Source organism: Atractosteus spatula, chromosome 9, assembly GCF_055471065.1.
Source record: "Atractosteus spatula isolate fAtrSpa1 chromosome 9, fAtrSpa1.hap1, whole genome shotgun sequence".
Taxonomy (NCBI): Eukaryota; Metazoa; Chordata; class Actinopteri; order Semionotiformes; family Lepisosteidae; genus Atractosteus; species Atractosteus spatula.
Genome location: NC_142714.1, coordinates 37,725,032 through 37,738,440, shown reverse-complemented (window position 1 = coordinate 37,738,440; position 13,409 = coordinate 37,725,032). Strand labels below are relative to the sequence as shown.

The 13,409-nt window shown below is 38.0% G+C and overlaps 1 protein-coding gene and 6 non-coding genes across 7 annotated transcripts; all 7 read left to right on the top strand.

Annotated features, from left to right (window-relative positions):
* Positions 1-2,556: 2,556 nt before the first annotated feature.
* dkc1 (dyskerin pseudouridine synthase 1) lies at positions 2,557-12,678 on the top strand. Its single transcript, XM_088925018.1, has 15 exons — positions 2,557-2,606; positions 3,718-3,779; positions 3,916-4,002; positions 4,950-5,041; positions 5,558-5,742; positions 5,857-5,921; positions 6,949-7,075; positions 7,808-7,938; positions 8,507-8,650; positions 9,203-9,323; positions 9,569-9,687; positions 9,765-9,868; positions 10,278-10,323; positions 10,717-10,881; positions 12,052-12,678. The coding sequence occupies exons 1-15, from the start codon at positions 2,591-2,593 to the stop codon at positions 12,118-12,120; spliced, it is 1,533 nt and encodes a 510-aa protein (XP_088781144.1). The 5' UTR covers positions 2,557-2,590; the 3' UTR covers positions 12,121-12,678.
* Positions 4,068-4,292, top strand: LOC148828538 (small nucleolar RNA SNORD17). Its single transcript, XR_016091740.1, has one exon. It is a non-coding gene; the product is annotated as a small nucleolar RNA SNORD17 (small nucleolar RNA).
* Positions 5,346-5,425, top strand: LOC148828537 (small nucleolar RNA SNORD83). Its single transcript, XR_016091730.1, has one exon. It is a non-coding gene; the product is annotated as a small nucleolar RNA SNORD83 (small nucleolar RNA).
* On the top strand, positions 6,650-6,876 carry LOC148828536 (small nucleolar RNA SNORD17). Its single transcript, XR_016091739.1, has one exon. It is a non-coding gene; the product is annotated as a small nucleolar RNA SNORD17 (small nucleolar RNA).
* On the top strand, positions 7,370-7,448 carry LOC148828535 (small nucleolar RNA SNORD83). The gene has a single exon (XR_016091731.1). It is a non-coding gene; the product is annotated as a small nucleolar RNA SNORD83 (small nucleolar RNA).
* LOC148828534 (small nucleolar RNA SNORA36 family) lies at positions 8,196-8,333 on the top strand. The gene has a single exon (XR_016091736.1). It is a non-coding gene; the product is annotated as a small nucleolar RNA SNORA36 family (small nucleolar RNA).
* On the top strand, positions 9,413-9,486 carry LOC148828533 (small nucleolar RNA SNORD83). Its single transcript, XR_016091733.1, has one exon. It is a non-coding gene; the product is annotated as a small nucleolar RNA SNORD83 (small nucleolar RNA).
* Positions 12,679-13,409: the final 731 nt, after the last annotated feature.

Below are 13,409 nucleotides of genomic sequence, written 5' to 3'. Positions count from 1 at the left end.
GGTACTGCTGTACCATATTAGATATGAATATACAGTACCATATTATTTATTTTGTGTTCAACTTTTTGCCTTAAAATCTGAACCACACTGGCTTAGTACACCAGAGCATGTCATGGTTCCCATGGTGTTAAGCAAACATTATGCCACTCTCCCCTTAGGACAGGACTCTGGTTCATCATTGGGTTTACCACCCAATAACTGTTGGTCCCCGATGGACTGCAGCAAGTGGGGTAAAGTCTGCAGAAGGGACTTGAACCCACAACCCAATGTGAGTCCAGAGACTTACCCACTATGCTAAGCCTCCCCCAAACAGCACATGAACATAGGAAATGTGGACAGCTTTTCTTGTACCAAACTACAGGTATATCTATATAACTGGGGCTATTCAGATATAGCCAAAGGGAGTTAACCCTAAGGGGAAAATATAGCGTAGACAACAAAAAAATAAGATATGAAGAATCATCAAAAATCCCTACAATTTTGATAGCATTATATAATTGTTTTTAGCACCTTTCTTCCAAATAATCATTTGGTAATAAACCTACTCAATTTGAAATTGGCAATTGTGCGTTTTCATGTCTCTGCTCACAGGTGCATATCCTGTACCAACACATAGTGACAACAAGGAAGTGCAGACAGATGTGTCTGGCCTCCCCACCTTTGAGTCATTTAACTGTTAATACATCTCAGGTCACGCAGCTCACCGCAGGAGGCACTTCTCCAATTGAAGGAGAGGCAGTTCCTTTGCCAGTGGTGGTGCAGGCTTGCAGTAATTGCTGTTTTGTTGGGATCTAAAAGCGCCCTTGCTAACTAATGCCAACCCTACCCTGTGCTGTGCTTAGTCAATTATGTGTCAACCACTTGAGAAATCCCATCACAGTCACAGTGACCTAACCCGGGCTTGAACACACAGTGCCAGTGCCAGTGCCAGTCCTCAAGCAAGCATCTTCACATATTGAGCAACTCTGGAGCCCACATATAATTATTGCTTAATACTGTACATGTTATAATGTTGTTCTTCTTCATATTGGAAACAAAGAATTAAGCCCTGGCGAAGAAACCAGCCACTTAACCTAGCCTAAGCTAATAATAACTGGCAGAAATCAGCTTCATTATTCTGCAGATGGAACTTGTTTTGTGTTTGCGTTGTAAAAAGGGCACCCTGACATCATCTGTTCTGCAACATCTTCCCTTAAATACAATAGTAATAGAAAGTTGCGCAATTAAAAGAAAATGCATTAATTCAATAGTACATTTTAAGATGTGATTTTGAGAGACGGTGCGAGAGGTGGTTTTCTTTTTGGGACATAAAAGAAATTTTTAGGTCTGGCTCTAGCCAGAGGAAAGTGCTCGTCATTACTGCCAGCAACCCCATCAATAGAGCTCTTTGAAAGGCTACATCCCTGTGCGTACTTGTTGTAGGGAATAATGTTTTTTTAAAGGTTATTATGTACCTCTATTCAATCACCCCTTTTGCCAATAGATTCTTTATTTTCTTTCTAATTCATATTCTGCCTAGATCCTAAGGGGACACTACCAGCCTTTGTCTAAACACCCTAAGTCCTAGTCTAACTACTAGTTTCATCAGAATTTATTGCAAAAACCTGAAAGCAAATTAAGAAACTAAGATGTTGGTAATACATATGGTTGAAGGGTTGGGAAATATTTTTTTTAACAGCAAAGAAATATTAATACTACTGCGTGGCTGTTTTATCACAATAGGCTCTACAAGGAGACTGTTTATGATACAGTCATGGGATTAGTGAAACACCTGATGTACTGAATCTAATTTCTAATTACAAACAATAATCCAGATATTATTCACGAATCCTCCCTTTCATGTATAATTTCATTTCATGGAGTCAAGCTAAATTTAGGAGCTGGAAAAATCCTGTGTAATAAGGGTCCTCTCAATATGGAGCTCCTGTTTAAACATGACAGCAAATAAATGTCAATAACTTTAGATTAAAATAAAATGATACATCACATCACTTTCAACAGCCACTTACAGTATCTAATTCAGGGACATGGTGATCTAAAGCCTATCCCAGGAAGCACTGGGCGAAATGTGGGATACACCCTGGATACCAGTCCATCACAGGTTACACACAGACAACAAAAACGCACATTGTCATACCAGGGTCAATTTGCAGAAGCCAACGAATTTACCATCATGTCTTTGGACTGTGGGGCAAAAGCAGAGCACCTACAGGAAACCCATACAAATACTGCAGAACATGCAGAGTTCTTGCAAGTAGCAAACCAAAAATTGATCTCAGGATCTCAGCATTGCAGTGCAGCAATATTAACCATTGTTCTAATTTACAACAACAACAACAATAATAATAATAATAACTCAAGTTGACACGATTAATATGTCCTTACACTATAACTAATCCATCTTTAAAGTAACCTTCACACTAGCTCGCACTAGACAGGGGAGCTGAACTAATAACTCACATATTTGTTAAGGCAATAAAAATGACATCATGTAGAACGGACTCTCGCGGTGTTTCACGGGTCTAAGACTCGGGAAAGGACATGCGCAGTGAACACCACACGTGTTCCTTTCCACATTGAGAGAGTGAAGATGGCGGACGTAGAGGGTAGGCATGGAAAATAATTTTTTGGTTTTCTTTATTTTTATATGCAATTCGAGGGGAAATAGTAGTAATCAATTGTACTTTGATACATAGGACAAAGTAATTCAAGCTCTTTGAGACCGATTTAAGACTGGGTCTTTTGTACAGAAAATAAATCTCACCTCGTGTGTGTGCTGCATGGGGCAAGTGTGCAACTAGACGATAAATGATCAACTTGCCTGTATTTTCACATCTTTAGTTTGATCAATCCGGCTCTTACAACACGTATATCACTATTTAAGGCGTCTTAATTTTAGTAATTGCGATCTTGAATCTTAATATGTAGGGTGCAAACGCATTGAATGCTGTGTTTTTGAATATAAACTTTACAGTAGGAAGAGAAACATGAATTCCACTGTTTGTTGCAGAGGATGTACCTCTTTTTTTTGCATTCGATATTTTTTATAATCCACAATGTAGTCACTTTCATCGATGAAGTAGCAAGCTTTTGTAATTTTGTAAGTTTGTTTTTAAAGTTAAAATCGAAAGTTAACATTTGCTTTAAGAATGCGGAATGCTGCACGATATTACTAAAAACGACAATTATATACGTTTTAATTCAGTTAGTCAATTGTGCGTATGGTATTTTTGTATCTATTTAGTAATTAATGCATTGCACACCGCCAAATGTGGTCTTTTTCTAGTCACCACGTGTTTGCAGAATCTGCCACGTGGTTGTATTGAACAGTTTTCCCTAAATTGATGCAGCCTGCATGTCAGTTATTAATCAAATAAAGATACATTAAATGCGAATTATGATCATGAATGTTCTGAAGAGTTGCTGAATTAGAATATTTTAGGGACTTGACTTTTCCTAATTGTCATTGATGATGGAAACATTTATGATGATTTTCTTATTTCAATAATTTATTTTGTTTAATAATTATATGTGGAAAATCCGTTGTCTTTTTCCAGAAGAGTTTACAGATGTAAGAGTTATTATAGGAAAGTAACCTTTGTTTATTCATATCAAGAGACGTGACGTGCTAATGTTACAGCAACAGTCCACGATTATTTACTGAGAATGATTAATTTATACGGTTTGAACTATTGGGTTTCTTTTCGTTTTTCTCAGTTTCTTCAGCTAAGAAGCACAAGAAGAAGAAGGAGAGAAAAGTTGCCGATGATGAAGTTGGGGTAGGTTCCATGTAACATGGCTTTTTTTGGATGTTAGCAACTTTTTTGGGTGCAATAAACTTTTAAGTTTTTATAATTGCTTACATTGTCATTTAAAATTTTCATAACATTAAATTGATTTTTCCCCCCGCTTTAGGAACTTCAAGAGATGGGTGATTTTCTCATCAAACCAGAGTCCAAAATTCCAACACTTGATACCTCTCAGTGGCCTTTATTGTTGAAGGTAACTAGATAATTATTATACTTTCCTGTCATCCTTCTAGGAAGCTCCCATGTATAGTGTTGTATGTGAGATGATGAACTTGTTTATCCATTCTCTGAGCACTGCTGGCCCCTGTCTCTGCAGCACTCACGGCCTGTTCTAGGCCTGAGTGTCTCGGCTCCCAGACTCGGCTCGGCCATTCCAGTGTTCTGCTGGGGGTGGAGCAGGGGTCTGGAGAGCTGGTGCAGGACTGGAGGCTGTAGCAAGAGGCAGAACCAGCCTCTGCAGAGACGAGTAAACAGTCTGATCGCACATGTTTGATGGGGGGGATCTTGATGGATATCCAGTGACTCCCGAAGGGTTAATCAGCAATGAATCAAAAGTTTTAAGTAGCCTGTTGCACAAAGCACATCCAATGATCAGTACCTCCCTCACATGGCAATACAGCTCACTTTGTCGGGATATGCACAATGTAAGAAATCTGCTTCTCAATCCAAAAAGTAACAGATTTATACAGAATTTTTTCCCTTATCACTGTACCTGAATAAAGGCGTAGATCACAGTTCTCCAAATACACAGTGTTGTATATATGGTGCTGGAGTGTTCCAGTAAGGCAGCACAGCACCTTCCTTAATGTAAATGCCATTTCACCTGGCCTGGTGCCTTTTTGCTCATTAAAGTTTTTTTTCAGGAAGTGTACAGTAAGCAATTTATAAAAAAACCTTGGCTTTCTCCTCAATTCCATACCATTACTTTTAAGTATTAAATGAAGAATTTGGTGACACTTTGAAAAGTAACACTTTATTGATGGATGATGTAGGTGTGACAAAGGTGGTATGCAATATACACCTCTATGTTTTGTAGAATTGTTTTTGGATAGATGTTATTTTCTGAGTTGGCAGCCTTTCAGGTTATTTAGTATGATGCATTTGTGTAAAATCTCCTTTTTCATGTGTTTTTTTTGGTAGAACTTTGATAAGCTGAACATAAGGACAGCACATTATACACCTCTCCCAAGCGGCTCAAATCCCTTGAAGAGAAATATTCAGGATTATGTCAGGTAAATTTTTTTGTTGCTATTGCTTTAGGGATCTTGGTTTTCTAATTGAAACTAATGCTGGCAAAGTCTTAACTTGAAAAATGCACTTAAACTCTTAACTCTTCATTCTGTGTGAAATGTGAAACATGAAACAAGTTGTCTGTTTACTATTGAAAGATTTATTAATCTGTTTTAGGAGGTATTTTACTGTTTACAGCAGGAAGATATTACCTAGACAAATTTACATTGTTAGAATTTTCTACTTTAAGAGTTGTCTAAGATCTGAGAAAATGCTTTAATTTCATAGATTGATAAAGTCCACGAAGCCAAATGATGTTTTTATGTAGATTGCATTAGCACTCTGTGCAAAGATGACTGTCTATCTATCACCCATGACTGATGGCTTCAGGAAGAAATGTTAAGGCAACCATTACAACTCCTTTAGTAGGCCTTGTGTTATGTATTTGTTTTTTCTGAGTTAATACTGAGTGATCTCCTATGCTTAGAAGTTATACTGAAATATTTTAAAATCTGTAGGACCGGTTTTATTAACTTGGATAAACCCGCCAACCCATCTTCTCACGAAGTGGTGGCGTGGATCCGTCGGATTCTTCGTGTGGAGAAAACAGGCCACAGTGGCACACTGGACCCTAAAGTCACAGGCTGTCTCATAGTGTGTGTAGACAGAGCCACGCGTCTGGTGAAGTCCCAGCAGAGCGCTGGTGAGTGGGTATTTCTTGTCTTCTTTCAGTCTCTGAAAATCGTGATTTAGTCACTTGTAAGTGACACAGGAAAAAAGCAGCTTCTCCTGACTACTCTTTTGCTGTTGCTTTCAGGCAAAGAGTATGTGGGAATTGTTCGGCTGCACAATGCTATTGAGAATGAGCTTCAGCTTTCCAGGGTAAGTTTTGTTTTAAAATTGGTCTCTAATTTAGAAAAATGGTATAGTAACTCCACATTTATGTGAACCAGTTTAAGACTGGGTTTACGTTTTATCGTTAAACATAAAAATTGACCTAATTTCTCACTTACAGTATTTAGTCATTTTATTCTTTATTTTGATTCCTTAGCAAATCAATGGAAAGTAGCTACATATGTTAAATATAGTTTAGCTCAGTATGGCTATTGCTTGTCTGTTTGAAGAAAAAACGTCAAAGCACAAACTGTCCACAAGCTTAATAAATCGACCAAAGCCTTTTAGAAATCAGTTTAAAGCAGTTTTTAAACGTGCTTTCCACAAAATAAGTAAAAATTCAGTATTGGAGCTCAAATCATTTGTTTGCTTGCAAAGAAGTTACTGTACATTTAAGCTGTCACTTCAGTGGGCTATGTCACTTCAGCATCTGTGTTTTTACATAAGATGACAAGGGTGGCTCGCCTGTTTTTTCCTGTCTCACTATTTCAAAATTAGCTTGCTTTTTTATTATGAGAGGAAGTCATCTACTTTATGGGGAAGACACTTTGACTTTTATGAAAGTGGGTTTATGTGAATTCTTTTGACTGAAAATATTTTTTTGCTGTTACAATGCCTCAGTTTTGAGTAAGCACACAGGAAAAATCCTGCATTAGTTGATTCTCAATCTTCTGGATGAGCTCTGGTGACGTGCTCTTCCTGTGGCAGCAATGTATGTGAGATGATGAACTTGTTTATCCATTCTCTGAGCACTGCTGGCCCCTGTCTCTGCAGCACTCACGGCCTGTTCTAGGCCTGAGTGTCTCAGCTCCCAGACTCGGCTCAGCCATTCCAGCGTTCTGCTGGGGGGTGGAGCAGGGGTCTGGAGAGCTGGAGCAGGACTGGAGGCTGTAGCAAGAGGCAGAACCAGCCTCTGCAGAGACGAGTCAAACAGTCTGATCACGTACAAACTTCGAAATTGGCTCCAGGTTAAGCCATTTGTCTTGGTGTGTTAAGTCTCTCTCTTTTTTCTCAGGCACTGGAAACCTTAACGGGGGCTTTGTTCCAACGGCCTCCTCTGATTGCAGCTGTGAAGAGACAGTTGAGAGTGAGAACCATTTATGAAAGCAAACTCATAGAGTATGATCCAGAGCGAAGACTGGGTAAGGAAAAGAGAGATCTGTGACTTTACTGGATTTTCTGTTTTTTTCAGAGCACAGCAAAGCTGCAAATCCTCCATTACAAAATAATGTAAAGATGATCAAGAATCTTGCTAATTTTATTAATTAGTTGTGATGAGGAAAGTCAGTGCCAAGAGTACAAAGGGGTATTTGCTTATAGGTTAAGATTAGAATTAAAGTTGAGCGAATTTTCTGCTTTCCTTAAATACTTGGGAAGAAAACTTAAATTTAGGATGGGCATTAGTATCCTAGTTAATGACTAGCTCCAAACAAGAGGCCAAATGATGTGTTGTATAGATTGCATTAGCACTTTGTGCAAAGATGACTATTGATCTATCACCCATGACTGATGGCTTCTGGAACAGTGGTTAAGAGGGGTGTTATTTGAACTTGGATTATTCATTGTAATTGTTTAGTTACTAAATTAATCTTATAGGCATGATATAAGGCCCCACAAGGGTACCAGTGATTTGTGTTTTAAAATTTTTGGAATTTAGGTAAGTTGGTGCTTCATTGTTCTGAACACTCAACTTTTAAATGCTAAATTTAAAAACAAATTTAAGGCCATGTCTCTGATGAATAAATCGAACTGCTTTTGGACTTTGAATTTCCATGAAAAATGAACCCAGACCTTTTTTTGCAGTGATTTACCAGTTCATGTATTAGTGGTGGGTAGTATTCACTCCAGTCATGTTTCTAACTGCTATTCTGCAGGGATATTCTGGGTCAGCTGTGAGGCAGGTACCTACATCCGGACCCTGTGTGTTCACCTTGGCCTCTTGCTGGGAGTTGGGGGACAGATGCAGGAGCTTCGGCGAGTGCGGTCTGGGGTCTTGGGAGAGCGGGTAAAAAAAACTGTTTTCTCTGCTTCCCTCTTTACAACCAGAGGCTTATACTGAGGTCAAGGGTCTCCAGTCCTGGTCTTCTTGGTCTGAAATAAATCTATTTATAAAACCCGCTTTTGACAGGATAAACCAGCTGATGACTGGCTTTATTGGACCTATTTAACAGTTATTCTCAGGCTCTGCTTTTTCAAAGAAACGCCAGGTTTAGACCTATAAAGGACCAGGATTGGACCACTCTGGCTTAAGTAATAAATGTTGTCCAAAGTGGTTGAGTTCAGTGCTGGGCTTTTTCCCCGGCTCTGGTAATTAAGCTTTGGTACAAGGAATGGCATGGAGGAGGATATGAGTGGAATGGTTAAATTTTTTTCCATTTCGTTGAATCCTAGCCTACATTCATTTTGTTTTTCATTGTTTTGAATCTGAGTCACTATGGATAAAAGCATTATTTAAAGCTGTTCTTTGTTACATGGTACTCTTTTGACACCTTTCAAAGATGAGAGCCTTACTGCTTAAAATCATAATGACAATGTTATTACGCAGTAGGAAACATTTTTTTCCCTTTTTTCAGGACAACTTGGTTACCATGCACGATGTGTTGGATGCCCAGTGGCAGTATGACCATAACAAGGATGAGACCTACCTGAGGAGAGTCATCTATCCATTAGAGAAGCTCCTTGTGTCACACAAACGTCTTGTAATGAAGGACAGTGCGGTATGGCTATACCTTTTTTTCTTAGAGCTTTTTTTTCTTAGAACCTTAGAGCTGGGAAGCTAAAATGGAACTGTTTTTAGTTATGTAGTATTAATCATTTTGTCCTCTTTCAGCTTATAAATGCTTTACTTACTGGTCAAAGTAAGCATTGTCCCGGTTTGCAGTATAAGTTTCCTTAAGACTGTAAACAATTTCAGCTGTCAAGTTAGTTGTTAAATGTATGAGTACTTGTCTTATATCTTTTTAAGAAGGAAATTCACACTGAATTTAAGTATTCCTGAAATCAAAAGCATTTGCTATCATTTGAACATTGAACAGTTGATGCATTTAAGGTCATCTTAGAGTGTGGGTGATTCTGGTCTATAGCCCAGCCCTTCCAGAATGGTTTGTGTTCTGTGATCTTAGCTAAAATGTAAAACAAAACTCAGTGGTAGGGAACACAACAGATCCATTCTACACTGAAGATGAAAGCATGGCACTGCTGATAATCATTCAGCCTGTTTTTTGTAGTGAATGAAAGATGCACAGTGTTGACAAGTGTCTTCCTCACAGGTCAATGCAATCTGCTATGGTGCAAAGATCATGCTGCCTGGTGTTCTCCGGTATGAAGATGGCATTGAAGTAAACCAAGAGATTGTTGTCATCACTACTAAAGGAGAAGCTATTTGCATTGGTAAGCAATCATCGGTTACCTACCTTTTCTTGGTTATTCTGCAAGGAAGCTGAGCTGGAATATCTGAAATGTTTGAAAATAAGATCCTGGCCAAGTGATGTTCAACAGATTGCATTAGCACTTGCAAAGATGACCATCTATCTATCACCCATGGCTGATGGCTCTGGAAAAAGTTAATTTTGGGATATCTCACAAAAAAGAATACTCCTTTTTATATTTTTGGATTTGGTCATTTTTACTTCTAGCAATTGCCCTGATGACCACTGCAGTAATTTCCACTTGTGACCATGGAGTTGTGGCAAAGATCAAGAGAGTCATCATGGAAAGAGACACCTATCCTCGCAAATGGGGCCTAGGGCCAAAGGTAATGCTGAAACTTGTTTGGCTTCTTGTTAAACTTTGTACATAAAGGTTGCTTTAATTTTCTAATGCTGTTTTCAGGCAAGCCAGAAGAAAATGATGATTCAGAAAGGCTTGTTGGACAAGCATGGAAAACCTAATGGAAATACTCCAGCTAACTGGAAGGAACAATATGTAGATTACAGGTATGGAGAAAAGTTTTCTCTTGTTTACTGCTTTAGTGTATGCATAGTTCTGGGTGACATATGCTTAGGAATATGTTTGAATTTAAAACTGGCACACTTGTGTTCATATAATAGGTAATCATATTTCTATAACTTTCTGAAGATGGCAAACTGTTTTTCCATTTATTAATTCTGCACCATAAATCTTGGTTTGTTCTTCAGTATTTCAATTGAAATAATAATTTTCCTGATTAGAATAGTACTACTATCCAGTGTGGTACAGTTTACTGTGATCCCTAATGTTTCATTTGCAGATTATAAACAAGGATGAATTGCCAAAACATCAAAACTATGTTGTGATGACACCCTATCCCCCACATTGTTTTAGCGTTCCTTTTTGTATTTAATGACAATTTTTTCTATTTTTCAGTACGCCAAAGAGAATTGAAGCAGAACCAAGTGAACCAATTGCCAAGGTAGGCCCATAATTTTCTGTAACACGACGCAAGAAGGAGAAACTGCTTTTTTCATGGGACGTTAATATGCTTGAAATGTGCTAGTTGTATTTGCTTAAAGTAGGGCAACTTTTGCAGTGTAGCATATACTGGTCTTAACAAAATATGAATAGGTTTTAACAGTAACTTAAGAATAAAGTGAGAGGCAGATGTGAAAACTAGTTTCACAAGTTTGTATAAAGTCCAGAGAATTTATCTTTGGCAGGCTCAATATTAGTCTCCCACAGGTTTTAGTTTTTCTCACAGGTTGTGTTAGTGGTATCTTGGTTGTAAAATTAATTCCTTAAGGTTGTGGTAGTTTGTTTTTTCATGGCTTGCCTGCATAGTAGAAGTAATTGATTTTTTTTTCTCCAGAGGAAGAGAGAAACAAGCGACAGTGAAAGCGATGGAACACCTGCCCCCTCTACACCTTCCGCTCCCAAAGCAGATGTGGAGAGTAAGAAAGAAAAGAAGAAAAAGAAGAAAGACAAGAAAATAAAACTTACCGAAGAAGCAGGGGAAGAAGAACCAGCTCCGGAGGTACAAGTCTGTGCTCGTAGGGAACTGTACAGAGCAAGAAAATTCTGGTCTAATTCTTCAGTGCTACACATTGAAATGGATTTTTTCTCAGTATAATCCATGATTTAAGATTTTTTCAGGGGTTTATGTTGGTGTGAAGGCTTAGGCTTATTTAAATCACTCAACAAATTGCACAACTATGCCTGAGAAGTTTGGTCCTAACCTCTCCAGTGAACAAGGTGTCATTGCATTTGTCAGTCTCGAGTTTTAAATGTTTTAAATTTCATTTTTGTCATTCCAAACTGCGACAAAGAAGCAGATGGTTATCCCTTTCTTGTCTGGTTATGTGGCTTTAAAGGGAGTTAGTCTGCAAAATTATCAAGAGGAAGCCTTCACAGTCCAGCATACTGCCATTGAATGCTGGACTTTGGCCTGCTCTACATTAGCTTTATAGTTAAGATCTCACAAATAGGTGCTCACTATTTGGAGGTGCTTTTAAGTGTGATAGGTTTTATTTTCTGAGAAGCTGGTAGTTCGTTTATACATTGTGTAAAAACTTTGTACTAAATTTATAGTGAATGTCCAGCAGCACAAGGTTAAGTAACTTGATACTGTGCATTGCTTATGTGGGTTTCATATAGATCTTATTACCAGTATCATTTTTTTGGATTTATGATCATCACTCATGTGGGTTGTGTCAGAGGTGCAGATTTAGATGTCGCAATGGAGCATTTTTGCAACTGCAACTCCCAAACTGCTAGAAGAGTGCCATGAAGTGATTTGAGCCAGCTACCAAAATGATAATTGTAACTGAAAGTGATAATTTTGCTTTTGTACAAATAGCTAAAAGCAATCATCAAAGCTGTGTAATGTAGTAAACTATTAGAAGAGAGGGGAAACCTTTATTATTGCTACTTCACCCAGTAAGTCTCAAAGTCTAAATGTTTACAGGCCAGGAAAATGTGGAATTTAATAGATTTTCATTGGTTCTACTTCATTTCTTTTTGGGGGATAACATTAGTGATTGCAACATTTTGATTTAAAGATGAAAGATTTATTTCTCTTTTAATATTGTTGCCCATTAAGGTTTGACTGGCTGAAAGCATCATGTGTCAGGGCTGTGATAAATAAGATTTGGGCTGTTGTTTTTTTTTAATGAGGCAATCATTTCCTTCCACTTCCTTTGTGCAGGAGGGTGAAAGCAGTAAGAAGAAAAAAAAGAAAAAGAAGCAGAAGGAGGAAGAAGCTTCTTCTGATTGAGATCTGGCATAAACCTGGAAAGGGTTTGACCGTATTCCTCCAAGGAACGAGGGAGAGAGTGCCTTGAGAGATGGACTGCGAGATATTGAAGTTGGCACTCTGTGACTGTTGCAAAGGAAACCATCTTTCTTCCACCTTTATGAACTCTGAGTGATTGACTCAGTTGGCTATAGTGATTGCGATAATAGTTTCACTTTTCAGTTCTGTATTCTTTGAAGCTCTTTGCTTCCGGGTAAACCTATGATGATGGGGCATGTTTGATATTCAGGAGGATATACTGTGAACATCAATTCATCTGATGATTTTGGGGAGGATACCCCTCATACCAAAAAGCCTAAGCCGTCCATCTGGTTTTTGTATCATGATTTGTCTGGAGTCGCCCGAATGAAACTATTAATGATGTAATCAGTTGTGGAGAAAGATGTTTTATATTATACTGTGTATTTTTGTATTGTAAATATTTGACAGCTGAAATTGAGTTAGTGAAAAGGTTGACCTTCATTCATGCAATGACTGGAGTTTGACTAAAGCTTTGATTTATAAAAGTTTTTTTTTTAATTATGTGTTGGCTTTCTTTCTAAAGGCAAATGGGGAGAAAAGGTGTTCCCAGGACACTGTCCAAAGACACCCATCTGGAGTTGTGGAGGTTAAGAATTGTCAGTCATTTTGATGGTGCTAAAATGGGTAAACTTACTTTTAACAAGGTTGGAGGGAGTACCACCGAAGGGTATTTGTCAGTAGTTTGGAAACAGTCATGTTTGTGTATGGTTTAGTATTGTGCAATTATGGGTTTCATTTATCTATTAAGGTGATGAAGGTTTGAGTTGTAGATTAAGGTTTGTAAATGCCCAGAATTACCGATTTACCTTAATATCATGGTCAAAGCAAAAGGCTTACAGCCCGTTTCAGTGATCATGTAGTGGCTACATTTACAAGAACTCCCATACTGGGTTAAGCTTGTGGCCACTTGTTTTTATATGCAGTATTTATCAGACTTTCTGCTTAATAAAACAAGACATTTTGTGGCTGGTCCGGTTATTAAAGCTTGTTTGTTTTGTAAATTCTGAGGTTAGATTTTAAATAGGCCATTACAAGTTCTAGGCTCTATGCTAAAATCAAGTTAAAGGATTAATGTTCTGGACATTTATACATTTATAGGTGTGGTTATACATTTGAAAGCTGAAAGTCTTGAGACTTGACCCTCTGTGACTTTCTTAATTCAGTGTCATAACATGAATTAATTTCAGTACATAAGTGTTTGGTTTTCTATACTCAAGCCTTTACATTTT

Bases quoted from the DNA above. Each gene is read 5' to 3' on its own strand.
- dkc1 (XM_088925018.1), top strand. The intron at 4,003-4,949 runs GTAACTAGATAA...TTTTTTTGGTAG, and splicing joins AGTGGCCTTTATTGTTGAAG to AACTTTGATAAGCTGAACAT. The intron at 7,939-8,506 runs GTAAAAAAAACT...CCCTTTTTTCAG, and splicing joins CTGGGGTCTTGGGAGAGCGG to GACAACTTGGTTACCATGCA.